The 14,585-nt window shown below is 43.4% G+C and overlaps 1 protein-coding gene across 5 annotated transcripts in view; it reads left to right on the top strand.

Annotated features, from left to right (window-relative positions):
• Nucleotides 1–538: 538 nt before the first annotated feature.
• Pspc1 (paraspeckle component 1) overlaps nucleotides 539–14,585 on the top strand; it is an 85,562-nt gene continuing 71,515 nt past the window's right edge. For all 5 annotated transcript variants that reach the window (XR_008721197.1, XM_055616740.1, XM_055616713.1 and 2 more), the window contains exons 1-2: nucleotides 539–1,059; nucleotides 7,860–8,161. Coding sequence is in view for 4 of the 5 variants with exons in the window: in XM_055616740.1 (XP_055472715.1) it covers nucleotides 691–1,059; nucleotides 7,860–8,161 (671 nt within the window). In the remaining variant the exon portion in view is untranslated. The remainder of the gene's footprint in view (nucleotides 1,060–7,859; nucleotides 8,162–14,585) is intronic.

Raw genomic sequence — 14,585 nt, 5'->3', positions numbered from 1 at the left:
TCGTCTCAAGAAAAATAAAAGGAACCAGTTTTTAATTTTTTAAATATATACATCTTGTTATGCAGCCCAGGCTGACCTTGAACTCGGTATCCTCCTTCCCTAGTCTACCCAGTGCTGAAAACATGCAAGTTTTCATTTTCCCATTCAATGATAATTACTGTAATATTTAAAAAGGCAAATACATTCCCTAAATTATTATGTTTTCACTCTGTTACTGCACACAAATACCCTGTTCCTCACATGCAGTGTGTGACCTGGGTGTCCCAGGACTGAGGCCGGAGGATCAACAGCTCAAGGCCAGCCTCGGATGTACACACGCAGCTGCAAAAAGCAAAAAACACAAACAGACCCCTCCCCCAAGGGTCTCCAATGTCTTAAGACGCGACGCCCCTAGGTGCGGACAGTACAGCTCGCCACAGTGTGCGCACGCGCCGGGCTCGCAAACGGTCCGCGGCGGCGGGCTCCGCGCAGGCGCGTGGCGGAGGGGGCGGGACTCCAGCTCCGCGTCTCTTCCAACCGCAGTTTGAAGCGGCGCCATTTTGAGCCTTCGGCCGCGGCGGGCGTGATTGCGGGGAGGCAGGGTTCTCCTCCTTCGCCTGGCTTTCCTCGCTCCGTTTCCATAGCTACATGTGGAGACGCGTGCACATCGACGCCTAGGCCGCATCCTGCATCCCCGGCGAACTCGCTGAGATGATGCTAAGGGGGAACCTGAAGCAAGTGCGCATTGAGAAAAACCCGGCCCGCCTTCGCGCCCTGGAGTCGGCGGCCGGCGAGAGCGAGCCGGTGGCCGCGGCGGCCATGGCGCTGACGCTGGCCGGGGAGCAGGCGCCGCCGCCCGCGCCCTCGGAGGAGCACCCGGACGAGGAGATGGGCTTCACCATCGACATCAAGAGCTTCCTCAAGCCGGGCGAGAAGACGTACACGCAGCGCTGCCGCCTCTTCGTGGGCAACCTGCCCACCGACATCACGGAGGAGGACTTCAAGCGGCTCTTCGAGCGCTACGGCGAGCCCAGCGAGGTCTTCATCAACCGCGACCGCGGCTTCGGCTTCATCCGCCTGGTGAGTCTGCGGCGGGCCGCGGGGACACAAAGAGGCCGCGGCTCGGCCCCGGGCGCCGCAGGGTTTCTGTCCTCTGCGGGTCTCGGGCTCGCGGCCGCGGGCCAGACCCGCGAACACGGGGTCTGGCGGGGGGCGGGGTCACGGAGGCCCCGCGTCGTCTGGGTTGGTAGTCTTGTGGGACGAAATCGCCAACGGGGGTGAATTGGGAATGAGCTCGGTGAGAAATCTCAGCAGCGGACTTGTTCCTTGAAGGAACGATCCGTAGTCATCCTTTTCCTTTCCGGAGGGTGTGCGTTGAAGGGCGGGGGGTGTAGCTCAGTGGCAGAACGCTGGCCAAGCGTGCCCAAGGCCCAGGGTTCCCTCTCCAGCATCTTTGCGAAGTACTCTCCCTCTGTCTTTGCGTTGCCTGCTGTCTACCCTAAGCCCTCGAGATCAGCACGCTCCTGACAGTAATTGGGGGCCAGCACGTGTTCCAGAGGTTAGCACAGTTCCAGCGGGTAGAGTCCATGACCATCATCGAGGGGAGCATATCCAGCAGTAGCTGAGAGCCTACAAGTTGATCCAGAAGCCGGAGGCAGAGAGAGCTGAGAACGGCTGGGCTTTTGAAACCTCAAAGCCCACACACCTCTAATAAGGCCACACCTCTTAATCATTCTCAATATGAGCCTGTGGGGGTCACTCTTATTCAGACTACCACACTAACAAACGTTTGTATAGGGGGACATTACACAGAGAAGTGGTTTTTGTTATTTTTATGGTTATATCTTAATATTTGATTTTTTTTTTTTTTTGAGATGGTTTTTCTGTGTTGCCCTGGTTGTCCTGGAACTCACTCTGCAGACTCAGAGGTTTGCCTGTCTCTGCCTCCCAAGTGCTGGGATTAAAGGCATGTGCCACCACCTGGCTTTCTAGAAGTACTTTTAAAAAACATATTATCACCGACCTGGGCATGGTGGTGTCCACCTTGAATCCCAGCACCTGGGAGGCAGAGACAGGCAGATTTCTGTGAGCTTGAGGCCAGCCTGGTCTACAGAGTGAGTGCCAGGGCTGTGCAGAGAAACTGTGACTCAAAAAACAAAAAATACAAGTGTTTGTGTGTTTTTGTCTGCATGTATGTGTCCACCACCATGTATGGGCCTGATGTCCATGGAGGACAGAAGAAAGCATTGGATTCCCTTCAGCTAGATTCATAGATGGTGGCCAGCCATTATGTAGGTGCTGAGAACCAAATCCAGATCCTCTGAAAGAGCAACAAATGCTCCTAACTGCTGAGCTATCTTTCCAGCCCCTAGAAAATACCATTTAAACAGCATTTTTGTTACTTCCACTTACATATTTGTGTATATGTGCATGACAGCATACCTGTAGAGTCAGGGAACAGAAATAATTTAGCTCTTCTCACTTTGTTGGTCCCAGGGATACCGTTTAGGTCATCAGTCTTGACAGCAAGTGCCTTTACCTAGCCAAGCATGGTGGTGGACACCTGTGCATTCACCACTCTGGGAAGCAGAAGCAGAGGCAGGCGGATCTGCAGATCCAGGCCAGGACAACCAAGGCTACGAAGAGAAGCCTACCTTGAAAAAAAAAGTGTCTTTACCTGCTGATGTATCTCCATTGTCCATAGAAATAATTTTTATTTGCTAATATTTATTTATTTTTGGAGACAGGATCCTGCTATGTATCTTTGTCTAGTCTAGAGCACATAGAAATCTGCCTGCCTTATCCTCCCCAGAGTATTGGGACTAAAGACGTTATATCCAGTCTTAATTTGTTAATCTTTGAAGCACAAATTTCTTTTATCTTTCTTTCTTTCTTTCTTTTTTTTTTGTTATTTTGAGACAGGGTTTCTCTGTCTTGGACTCGATTTGTAGGCCAGGCTGGCCTTGAAACTCACAGCATTCCTCCTGCCTCTGCCTCCCTGAGTGCTGGGATCACAGGCATGCACCAGCGAGTCCAGTTCTTTTATATTTCTGTTCGAGATAGGGACCAGTACAGACCAACCTGGCATCAAACTCGCCCTGTAGTACAGGGTGATGTTGAATTCCCAATGGTCCTCTTGTATGACATTTTTTGGGGGACTGTGAACAAATGTCTCCTTACTCTAGATTTTATTTATATATATTTCTTTGTCTTAGGGTATGCCTGTGAGTGCACGTCTGTGCATCATGTGAGTGTAGTGACGACTGAGGCAAGAATAAGGCGTCAAATCCTCTGGGATTGGAGTCACAGTTGGTTGAGCTGCTGTATGGGTGTTGGGAACCTGAGCCCAGGTCCTCTTGGAGAGTAGCTCGTGCTTCTATCCACCAAGCCATCTCTCTAGCCCCTTGCCTTAAATTTATTGAAAATGATGTGTACATGTATGCGTGTTCGCAGGCATGCACACACACAAATAAAGAACCGTACAACTTGTGGGAGATGGTACTTTGTGGGTTGTGGGGATTATACACACGTTGTCTGGCTTGAAAGCAAGTTTTTTATCTGCTGAACCGTTTCACCCAGCTCTGGGTAGCAGGACGTAAAAATATTATTGAGATTCTTTGCGTAAACATTTTGTTCCAAGCATTAAAATGGAGGTAGTTGACAAAAGTAAAAATTTACTTGATATAGCCAGACATGGCCATGATGGTGCATGCCTTTATAACACTTGGAAGGCTGAGGCAAATGGATTCCTGTGAGTTTGAGGGCCAGCCTGAGCTACATACTATGTCCCAGGACATCCAGGGCTATGTAGAGCGAGCTGTCTCAAAAAAACTAAAAACGCACAAAATCATTTACTTAATGTAAAATTAAGACCCCCTCCCCCTATGAAATGACAGAAGTTGTGACTTGATGGTTGGGTCAATGAATGCATGCAGGAGCTGCCCTTTAGAAACATTCTTTTCAGTCTTACAGTTCCTACCAACATTTCATTCCAGAAAAATTGTAGGGGTAGAGTTGCAGATGTTCTCATGCTTACCCATGGAGATTTTACAAAGATGGTCTGCCTTTTGTTTGTTTTTGTTTTTTGTTTTCCAAGAGAGGGTCTCACTATGTAGTTCTGGCTGTTCTGGAGACCAGGCTGGCCTCGAACTCGCAGAGATCTGCCTGCTTCTGCCTCCCTGAGTGCTGGGAAGTACAGGCATGCTGTACCCTCTCCTGGCTTCTGCCAAATTTTTAATATCTGTTATCTCTCCACCAGTTTATGACTCTTAACATTCCAGCATGCTTGCCATTAACTAGAGCCCAGTATTACTTTTTTAGAATACTATATGTATTATGTATACACACAGTGAAAGGCTTTTTTTTTTTTTTTTTTTTTTTTTTTATGAAAAGGAAAATACTTTTCCACTGGCCAAAAAAAAAAAAAAAAAAAAAAACAAAAACAAAAAACCCCACACTTATATGAAAGTATAGAAACTCAAGATTTTTCCTCATATTCCTTTCTATTCCCAATTCCTTGATAGTGTTTTAATTCAGTGCTGCTAGATTATATTACACATTGACTAGCAAAGTACTTGATTCTTTAGTTATTGTTTGCTGCTATTAATATTGTTGAGTTAGGATAAAAGCTAAGAAGAAGACTTGAGTTGTGTGTGGTGATTGTGTGTATGTGTTTGAGTGTACAGTACTGGGAGATTGGAATGAGGGCTTTGTATATGCTAAGCAAGTGTTTATTTCACTGAGCTGTATCTCAGTCATCTAAAAAAATTTAATTATGTGAATTTGCATATATCTATGTGGGCATGTGAATGCAGGTCTCAGTGGCATCCAGAAGAGGGAGTTGGATTCACTGGAACTGAATTAGAGGTGGTTGTGATCTGCCTCATGTAGTTGATGGGAACTGAACTCAGGCCCAATGCAAGAATGCAGTACACAACTTAGCATTTAAACTATCTCCACTCCAGCTCAAAGGTGGCCTACCCCATTTATCTATCTATCTATTTATTTAATATTTATGATCCTCTTGATTGAGCCTCTTGAGTTTGGGGATTACAGGCTTATACCACTAAGACAAGGTACAGACTTTGGTATCTCTGAATAGGTTGGCTTCATTTGCATTTTTATAAACATAGTGTTATAGATGGGATTTTGCAGAAGAACTGTAACTTTTAGACTGTAAACATCTACTTTTAATTTTAGGAGAATTGACAATATTTTTTTATCCTTCATTTGTGTGTTTTAGACATGCAAACCATGGTACAAGTGTGGAGGTCAGAAGACAACTTGGTTGTCTTGGTACTTGGTTTTGGGGATTGAAACCAGATCATCAGACTTGGTGGCCTCATGTTTACCTGCTGGGCTGTCTTGCTGGCCTTTACTATTATTTGCAAAAATTCTTTTTAGATGTATTTATTTATTTTGTTTTCTTTGAGACAGGGTTTCTCTGTGTAGCCCTGGCTGGCCTGGAACTTGTGGACCAGGCTGGCCTAGAATTTATAGAGATCTGCCTGCCTCTGCCTCCTAAGTACTGGGATTAAATGTGTTGTGCCATCAACCCCTGACCTAGATTTATTAATTTACATGTGTTTTGTCTGTAAGTGTCTGTGTTCATCACATGCATGCTTGATGACCAAGGTCAGAGGAGAGTGCAGGAGCTTCTGGAACTGGAGTTAGGCCCCACGTGTGTGGTTGCTGGGAACTGGACCTCTTCAAGAACAGCAAATTCTCTTAGGTGTTGAGCCGTCTTTCCAGTCCCCTTAAGTTGGTTGATTGATAGATTGATTGAGACAGAGTATCAGTATTAGCCTTGGTTGTCCTGGAACTTGCTCTGTAGACCAGGCTGACCTTAAACTCACAGAGATTCACTTGCTCCTGCCTCCCAAGTGCTGGGATTAAAAGTTTATGCTACCATGTCTAGCATATTTTTAATTTTTTTGAGGTCCTCATATGTAGCTCAGGCCAGTTTTGGATTACTGAAATTCCTGATTTTTTTGCCTCTGCTTCTCAAGTTTAAAGATGCTTGCCACCATGCTCAGCTGTGGTAAATATTTTAGAGATTGAATAAAAAGGCGTTGTACCTTAGGCCCTCCCCCCCTCTTTTTGCTACCAGGTTTCTATGTGTAGTCCTGGCTGTCCTGAAACTTGCTCTGTTAAACAGACTGGCTTTGAACTCCTGCCTCTGCCTCCCCAGTGCTGGGATTAAAGGTTGTGTACCACCACTACAAGTAGATACAATTCTTTTTTTTTAATTTTATTTTTTAATATTAATTACAGTTTATTTACTTTGTATCCCAGCTGTAGCTCCCTCCTTCATTCCCTCCCAATCCTTCCCTCCCTCCCTGATAAACTTCTCATATAAGCATATAAAAGCTCTTTGTGGTCGTGGAGAGTTCCCAGAGCACAATGAAGAACATTTCTATTAAATTTATCAGTTATTTATTATTATATATACTTATCTTGTACCGCAAGTGTGAAATCTCCAAGAAGGAAGTTTCTCTTTGAATTCTTTGCTAGATCTATGTATTCTGTGCGCGCGCACACACGCGTGAGTATGACCATGCCAATATTTTTAATAAATTAGTGCCCTCACAGCACACATGTGGAGGTGTAAGAACCCCCTTTGGGAATCTGTTCTCTTTTTAATTTATTTATTTTGTTATGTATATGAGTGCCCTATCTGTATGCCAGAAGAGGACACCAGATCACATCACAGATGGTTGTGAACCATCCTGTGGTTGCCTGGAGTTGAACTCAGGACCTTGGGAGAGCAGACAGTGCTCTTAGCCACTGAGCCATCTCTCCAGCCCTGGGAATCTTTTTTTTTCCTTCTGAGGGTCCTAGGGGTCATACATCAGTCATCTTGCTTAATGACAAGTACCCTTACCGGCTCAGGCATCTTATTGGCTTGTTTTGGGAGATAGTGTCTCATTGAGTAACAAGTAATTTGTGGACTGTAACAGTTCTTGCCTTCCTATTAAGCAAGAGTGCATAAGTACTTACAAACTAGAAAATATACTCATTTATGGCACAGAGAACTTTCTAGCTGTGCACAACAGAAATACCTAAATTGCAGCACTTAGGAGATTGCTCAAATCTGACTAAATCACTTGCTTTTCATTATAAAGGAGAAAATTTAGTCCATGAATTTGCATTTGACTCTCTCCCATGTTACCAAAAAGATATGTAGCCCAGGTAGGTGTTTTTGGAGGCGTGATTAACAAACCTAATGGTCGTGTTTGCAGATAATGTGGGTAGGCTGCAGGGCTAATTTGATTTACTGTAGTGTCGGCCAGCATGGTAGCACATGCTTATGTCTTAGCTCTCACACAGGGGGTCAGGGGTGGTGGAGGAAGGGGCAACTTTGAGGTCAGCCTAGGCTGAGAAAACAGCCTAGAAATAAATAAACGAACCAATAAATCATTGTCAAAATTGAGGCAGGTATGAAGAATTACTGTTCTTATGGTAGTTCTAGAAACTGATACTTGTTCTCAAAAAATAGTGATTTTTGGTTTTTGGTTTTGTTTTTCAAGACAGGATTTTTCTGTGCATTCCCTGGCTGACCTGGAACTTGCTCAGTAGACCAGGCTGTCCGAGAACTCAGACCTGCTTGCCTCTGCTTCCTGAGTGCTAGGGTTAAAGGCTTGTGCCACTACTGCTGACTGAAGTTGTTTTTTTGTTTTTTTTTTTAAGTTTTAAAAACTAAAAAAATATTTACAGTGATGTTTTGAATATGCAGTAAAAGCATGTGATGCCAATGTTAAAGATAAAATGGGCCTTATTATCTGTTTCCCAGGGTTACCTAGTCTCTTCCTTAGAGCCAAACCACTATTTTAATTTTTTGTTACTCAACTTTTAAAAAAATGACTTTTCCTCCTAAAAAGGAATCCAGAACACTGGCTGAAATTGCAAAAGCAGAGCTGGATGGCACCATACTGAAGAGCAGACCTCTCCGAATTCGCTTTGCTACACACGGAGCAGCCCTAACAGTCAAGAACCTTTCTCCAGTTGTTTCCAATGAGCTTCTAGAACAAGCGTTTTCCCAGTTTGGTCCAGTAGAGAAAGCTGTTGTGGTTGTGGATGATCGTGGTAGAGCTACAGGAAAAGGTTTTGTAGAATTTGCAGCGAAACCTCCTGCACGAAAGGCTCTGGAGAGATGTGGTGATGGGGCCTTCTTGCTGACAACGTAAGTTAACTCTCTGTCCTCTACAGTTAAATATGGACTTGTGTGTATTTGGAATTCTGTTTTTATTTTGGCTACTTATCTCTCAGTGTCTGACTATTTGAGACAAGGTCTCAGTGTGTAGCTCTGGGTGGCTCAGAGCTCACTATGGAGATAGGCTGGCCTCAAACTCAGAGAGATCCACTTTCCCCTGACTAGTGAGTGAAGGGATTAAAGGTGAATGTGTGCTAATAGGCCTGGCTTAAAAAAAAAAAAAAAGAAAAAGTGGGGTTTTTTCCCCTTTATTTTTTAAATCTAGCTGCAGATGTTGGCTTTGAACTTGCAGCAGTCCTGTGCCTCAGTCTCCTGAGTATTGGGTTTACAAGTGTGTGCCATTATATGTGGTTTGTTCTGGAATAATATTTTTTCCTTGTAGTTGTTTCTTCCATGTTTGCATATGATTAAGTAGATACTGATTTTATTATGTATATAATATTCTGTCTGCATGTACACCTGCAGGCCAGGAGAGGGCAGCAGATCTCATTATAGATGGTTGTGAGCCACCATGTGGTTGCTGGGAATTGAACTCAGGACCTCTAAGAGCAGCCATTGCTCTTAACTTCTGAGCCATCTCTCTAGCCCTTAAGTAGATATAGAATTCTCATAGTTTTTTGTGTATACTATTTACTAGAAATCATATATATTAATCCTTTAACAAATTTTAGCTTTTGTGAGTATTAATTTTTTTTATATCCAAAACTATGTTGTTTTAAATGTAGAACCCAATAAAGATTTTGGTTTTTGGGTACAAGAGTCTTACTATGCTTCATAGTGCAGGCTGGCCTGGAACCCTCTGTATGTGTAGCGGACCTTGAGGTTATAGCCCTCATGCAGCTTCCCCCGTACCCGAGTTAAAGGCATGTGTGGTGCCTGGCACCTCACAGAATTGTGCTGTTGCTGTTTGAGATGTTGTTGTAGCTGAGGGTGACTTTGAATTCATTCTAGTGGTTGTGGTTATAGGCGTGTGCTGCCATGCTCAGCTTTGGGATAAGTTGTTCAGTTTCATGACCTGTCAGACTGTTTTACAATGTTGTCATTTTACTTTTGATTCCCACGAGTGATAAATGACATATAGTCCTACCAACTTCCTGTTTCTAGACTTAAACATTAGACGTGTTTCATTGCAGGTTAAATCACATTTATTTTTCCTGATGACTAAGGTTGAACATCTTTTTTTGTGTGCTTTTGGCTGTGTTATATCAGATATAGAAAATAAAGTATCTGAATTTTTTTTTGCCCAATTTTCTCCATTTTTAGTTGGGTAGTTTTTTCTTTCTTTTTTTTTCTGAATTATATAATCTAAGTAACATCAGTATTATAAATATTTCTTTCAGTCTGTGGTTTGCATTTTTGTTTTGAATTAAGATCTTTCTATGTATTCTCTGTGTAGACCAGGTTACCCTTGAACGCCATCTGCCATTGCCTTCCAAGTACTTGGAAAGATGCATGCCACCATATCCAGCTTGTGGCTTGTGCTTTAGGAAGCATGGGCAGTGCTGGGGATGGAACCCAGGGTCTTGTACTTGGTAGACAGGCTCTTTACTTGAGCCACTTCATCCTGAGCATTTTAAAATTTCTTTTTAAATTACTAATTTAAGTTTTATTTTATTTTTAAGTGTGTATATGTATTGGTATGTTTGCACATGACCACAGTTTCTGTTGGAGGCCAGAGGTGTCAGACATTAGATTCCCCTCAACCTGGAGTTTTAGGCACTTGTGAATCTCCAAACATGGGTGCTAACTCACAGCTGTGGTATGGTGTCACATGCCTCTAATCCCAGAACTCAGGGAGGCAAAGGCCTGTGAGAGCTTGAGGCCAGCCTGGACTACAAAGGACAGCCAGGGCTTCACAGAGAAACCCTGTCTTGAAAAACAAAACAGACAAAAAGAAATTGAACTCCAGTTTTCTGCAGGACCACCATGTGCTCTTAACCACTGAGCCCTCTCTCTAGAGAAGTAATTCTCAACCTGTGGGTTGAGACACCTTTGGAAAGGCACATATTCGATGTAAAAATCGTTGTTATGAAGTAGCAAAGAAAATAATTTATGGTTGGGGGTCATCGAAACATAAGGAACTACATTAAAGGGTCACAGCATTAGGAAGATTGAGAACCAGTGTTCTAAAAGCCACTTTTTTTTTTTTTTTTTTTTTTTTTTGAGATAGGGTGTCTCTCTGTAACAGCTCTGGCTGTCTTGGAACTCACTTTGTAGACCAGGCTGGCCTCAAACTCACAGAAATCTGCCTGCCTCTGCCTACTGAGTGCTGGGATTAAAGGTGTGCACCACCACGCCCAGCTCACATTTTAATTTTTTTTAATTTTTTATTTATTATGCATTTATTATGTTCTATCTGCATGAATGTGTCCGCACCAGCAGAGGGCACAAGATCTCACTATAGATGGTGGTGAGCCACCATGTGGTTGCTGGGAATTGAACTCAGGACCTCAGGAAGAGCAGCCAGTGCTCCTAACCTCTGAGCCATCTCTCCAGCCCACATTTTAATTATTTTAAATAATGATTTTCAAAGAACGGTAGTAGCAGGAGTTAGTGGTGCTCCTGAGCCACCTGATGCAGGTTTTGGGAATTGAACTAGGGTTCTCTGGAGGAGCAGTACCACGCTTAACTGCTGAGTCATAAGTCATATTTCTACCCCATAATGTTAGCAAGCAAGTCATCTCCAACACCCTGCCCTGAGACCCAGAGGCAGTTCCCACCATAGGTGCAGTGTATAAAAGGCCCCCCCCCATCTCCTGTTCCTTATCTGTTTGGTCTTTGCTCTCTTTCCCTCCCTCCCTTCCTCCCTCTCCCACTCACTCTGTCAGTCCATATTTGTCGTGTTGTTTTTTTTCTGTCTGCCTCTATCTCTTCTCCATGTCCCTACAGTGAGATGGCCTTTCCTTCTCTGCCTTCCCCAATAAAGCTCTTTACACCCAACCTCTGTTGGATGACATAATTTCTTAGTGGCACACCTTGGTACTGGCCTGTCAGAGGTACCCTCCCCTTCGACACCCTATCCTGATGGCTGACTTCAGCTGAGCCCACCATTATTCTTTACAATAGAATACCTTTCAACTTGCTGATAAACAATGCATTAGGTGGGACTATTGGGTGGGAGAAGCCTTAAAAATTGGAACTCCAGGGTTTTTGTTGTTTTTCCTTTGGTGTGTATGTGTGAAAATATCAACAAAGGCCAGGGACAGTTATTGGCTGTCTTTCTCAGGAGTTGGCCATCTTATTTTTGAGACAAGATCTCACTGGGACCTGAGACCCACTGACATGATTAGCTATGCTAGCTGGCCAGTGAGCTCCAGGTACATAGACCTGTCTCTACCTTTCCAACTCTGGAATTACAGGTATCTGCCCCACTTGTCTTTTCACATGTATGTTGGGGATTGAGCTCAAATCCTAGTGTTTGCAGCCAAGCACTTTATTGATCCAGCCTTGCTCCATAACTCCCGATTTAACATAGATTGGCCACACATTTTTTTTTAAGTCATTTTATTCACATATTCCCATATTTGTTAAATAAAACTAGCAATTGTATCTATGAAACAGAATTTAAGTCAAGATTTAAAAACTTTTGTTAATACCTAAGATGAAGTTGAAATTAAAAAAAAAAGCATGAAATAATGGGCAAAGAAAGCTTCTATAAGGAGTGGTAAACATAATGAAACAGTGGGTGCTAATGTGGTAACATACTTCCCACTAAAGATAAAATGGGACAGTCCTTTCAGTACTTACACCACATATTCCTCACTTTTGTTACATGATGGGACCAAGGGGCTTGTGAATGATCTCTTCTCATTGTTGTTCCTGGTTCTGTTCAGGAACGATACAAAAAGTTAAGGGAGACTTGTACATTTTGCATTTGTCAAATTTTAGACCAGAAGGTTGTCCTTCCATCTCCCTTCATGTTAAGTTATTTAGGGGCCTGTATCCACAGAAAAGTTAAAATTATAGTACCTGATGTGTTTGGTTTTTTTCCCTCCCTTTCTTCTTCCCCTCCCCTCTCCCCTCCTTTCCGCTCCCCTCTCCTTCTGTCTTCCCTCCCTCCTTCCTTCCTTCCTTCCTTCCTTCCTTCCTTCCTTCCTTCCTTCCTTCCTTCCTTCCTCTCTTCCGTCTCTCTCCCTCCCTCCTTCCCTTCATCCCTACCTCCCTGGCTGGCTATCCTGGAATTTGCTTTGTAGACAGGCTAGCCTTGAAGTCACCACCTGGCTTTCATCTTGTATCTGACATGTCAGAACTAACATTTCTCTCTGAATTTCATTTTCTCTTTCCTTTGGTTGCATAAAGTTCACCTCGTCATGGCATGTTGTGAGAAATGGCTTAGTACCTTTTCCTTGAATCTCTTTAAAAATTTTTTGAAGGGCCTGGAGCGATGGCTTAGATGGTAAGAGCATTTGCACCTTGAATGGCAGTTCACAACCATCCCTAGCTCCAGTTCAGGAAGTCTGGCATCAGCTTCTTGACTTCATGGGCACCAGGCATACATGAAGTATACTCACACACATGTGAGCAAAACACATACACATTAAAAAAAAACCGTAAATACAATTTTCTTTGACAGATGTATTTGGCCTTTTGTTATTGAAGCAATGTGCATGTTTCAACTTTTGTTGATCTTTTTCCCTGGAACTCATTCCAGTCCAGGCTGTGACATAGACTTGATATAACTTTTTCCTCATTGTTCCTAGTGCTGGGAACAATGAATCTTAGTAACCATCAAGACATTTTTTGGGGGGGGGGCGGGGGCAGGCGGTTGACACAGGGATTCTCTGAAGCCCTAGCTGTCCTGGAACTCGCTCTGTAGACAGCCTGGCTCGAACTCTCTGCCTTCCTCTACCTCCCTGGTGCTGGGATTAAATAAAGGCTTGTGCCACTATTCCTGACTAGAAATAAATTTTTTATTTTATTAATTTAATTTAATTTAATTTGAGGTTTCTCTGTGTAGGCCTGGTTGTCCTGGACTCACTTGCTTTGTAGACCGGAATGTCTTTTGAATTCAGTTATCCACCTGCCTCTGTCTCCCAGAGTACTGGGATTAATGGTGTGTGCTACCATGCCTTGCTAGAAATAATTTTCAGCCTTCCTCCCTTCTTTGATCTTTCTTTAAATTATTTATTTTATGTGTCTGTGTAACTTGTGTGTATGTAGTCTGTACCTCGAGCATGCCCGCTGTTAGTGGAGCCAGAAAAGGGGGTTGGCTCTCTGTTGTGAGCTGCCACGTGGGTGCCAAGAATTGATCCTGGATTTTTTGGAAGAACAGCCAGTGCTCTTAGCTGCTGAACCATCTTTTTACTTTTTTTCTCTCTCTTTTTTCTTTTTTTTCTCTACTTTTCCTTTTTCTTTTTTTTTTTTTTAATGGCTTCTTCTATAGCTCAGTTGCCATGTAGTTTAACATGACTTTGAACTTAGTTTTCTCCAGCTTCTGCTTCCTGGGTTCTATGATTATAGGCACTGCCATGTTCGATTTTATTCATCTTGCTTCTCATGATCTCACCGACCATAGTAATATAAGAAGGGTTTCTGGGCGTATCTGTCAGCATCCATTTCTGTCTCTCTTAAATTTCTAATTGTGTCTTGGGGCTTCTACATTCCTCCTCACCCTATGACTGATTTAGGTCTCATTTTAGGCTTTAGCATCCTTTTTGTTTTTCTTATCTGAGACAAAGAGCCTTATGAAGCCCAACATAGCCTGAGCACTCTGTAGGTCAAGGATCACATGAACTCCTCATCCTCCTGCCCCCTGTACCTCACAAGAATAATACATACAGCACCACACTCATCTTTAGCTTTTTTTTTTTGAAGAGGGAACATGGATTTATTAAGGAACATTGAAAACTACAGAAAGTGTCAGCAAAAAGGAAAAGGTTTATTTCAGCTTATAGTTGTGGTCCATCATAATAAGAAGCCAGGAAAGGAACTGAAGCAGAGGGCATGGAGGAATGCTGCTTACTTGCTCTCTTAGTTTTTTCAGTTTGCTTTTTTTTTTTGGGAGACAGTTTCGGTGTAGTCCTGGCTGTCCTGGAATTCCCTCTTTAGACAGTGCTGGTTTCAAACTCACAAAGCTCTGCCTGCCTCTGCCTCCCAAGAACTGAGATTTAAGGCCTGTGCCACCACTTCCCAGTTAGTTTCCTTCTTTATACATCCCAGGACCGCCTGCTAGACCCTTATACATCAATCAAGAAAATGTCCATAGGCCAGCATATGACACTTCCTTTTTTAATATAATATTTTATTTTTATTAATTACAGTTTATTCCCTTTTTCATCCCACCTGTAGCTCCCTCCCCCTCCATCTTCCCTCCCAATGTCACCCTCCCTCCCTCTTCTCCACCCAAGCCTGTCCCCCAGTCCACTGATAGGTGAGGTCCTCCCCTTCCCTCTGA

The sequence above is a fragment of the Psammomys obesus genome, unplaced genomic scaffold (genome assembly GCF_907164565.1).
Source record: "Psammomys obesus unplaced genomic scaffold, mPsaObe1.curated_primary_1811, whole genome shotgun sequence".
Classification (NCBI taxonomy): domain Eukaryota; kingdom Metazoa; phylum Chordata; class Mammalia; order Rodentia; family Muridae; genus Psammomys; species Psammomys obesus.
Note: the sequence above shows the minus strand (reverse complement) of the source record. Positions and strands in the feature narration are given on the sequence as shown.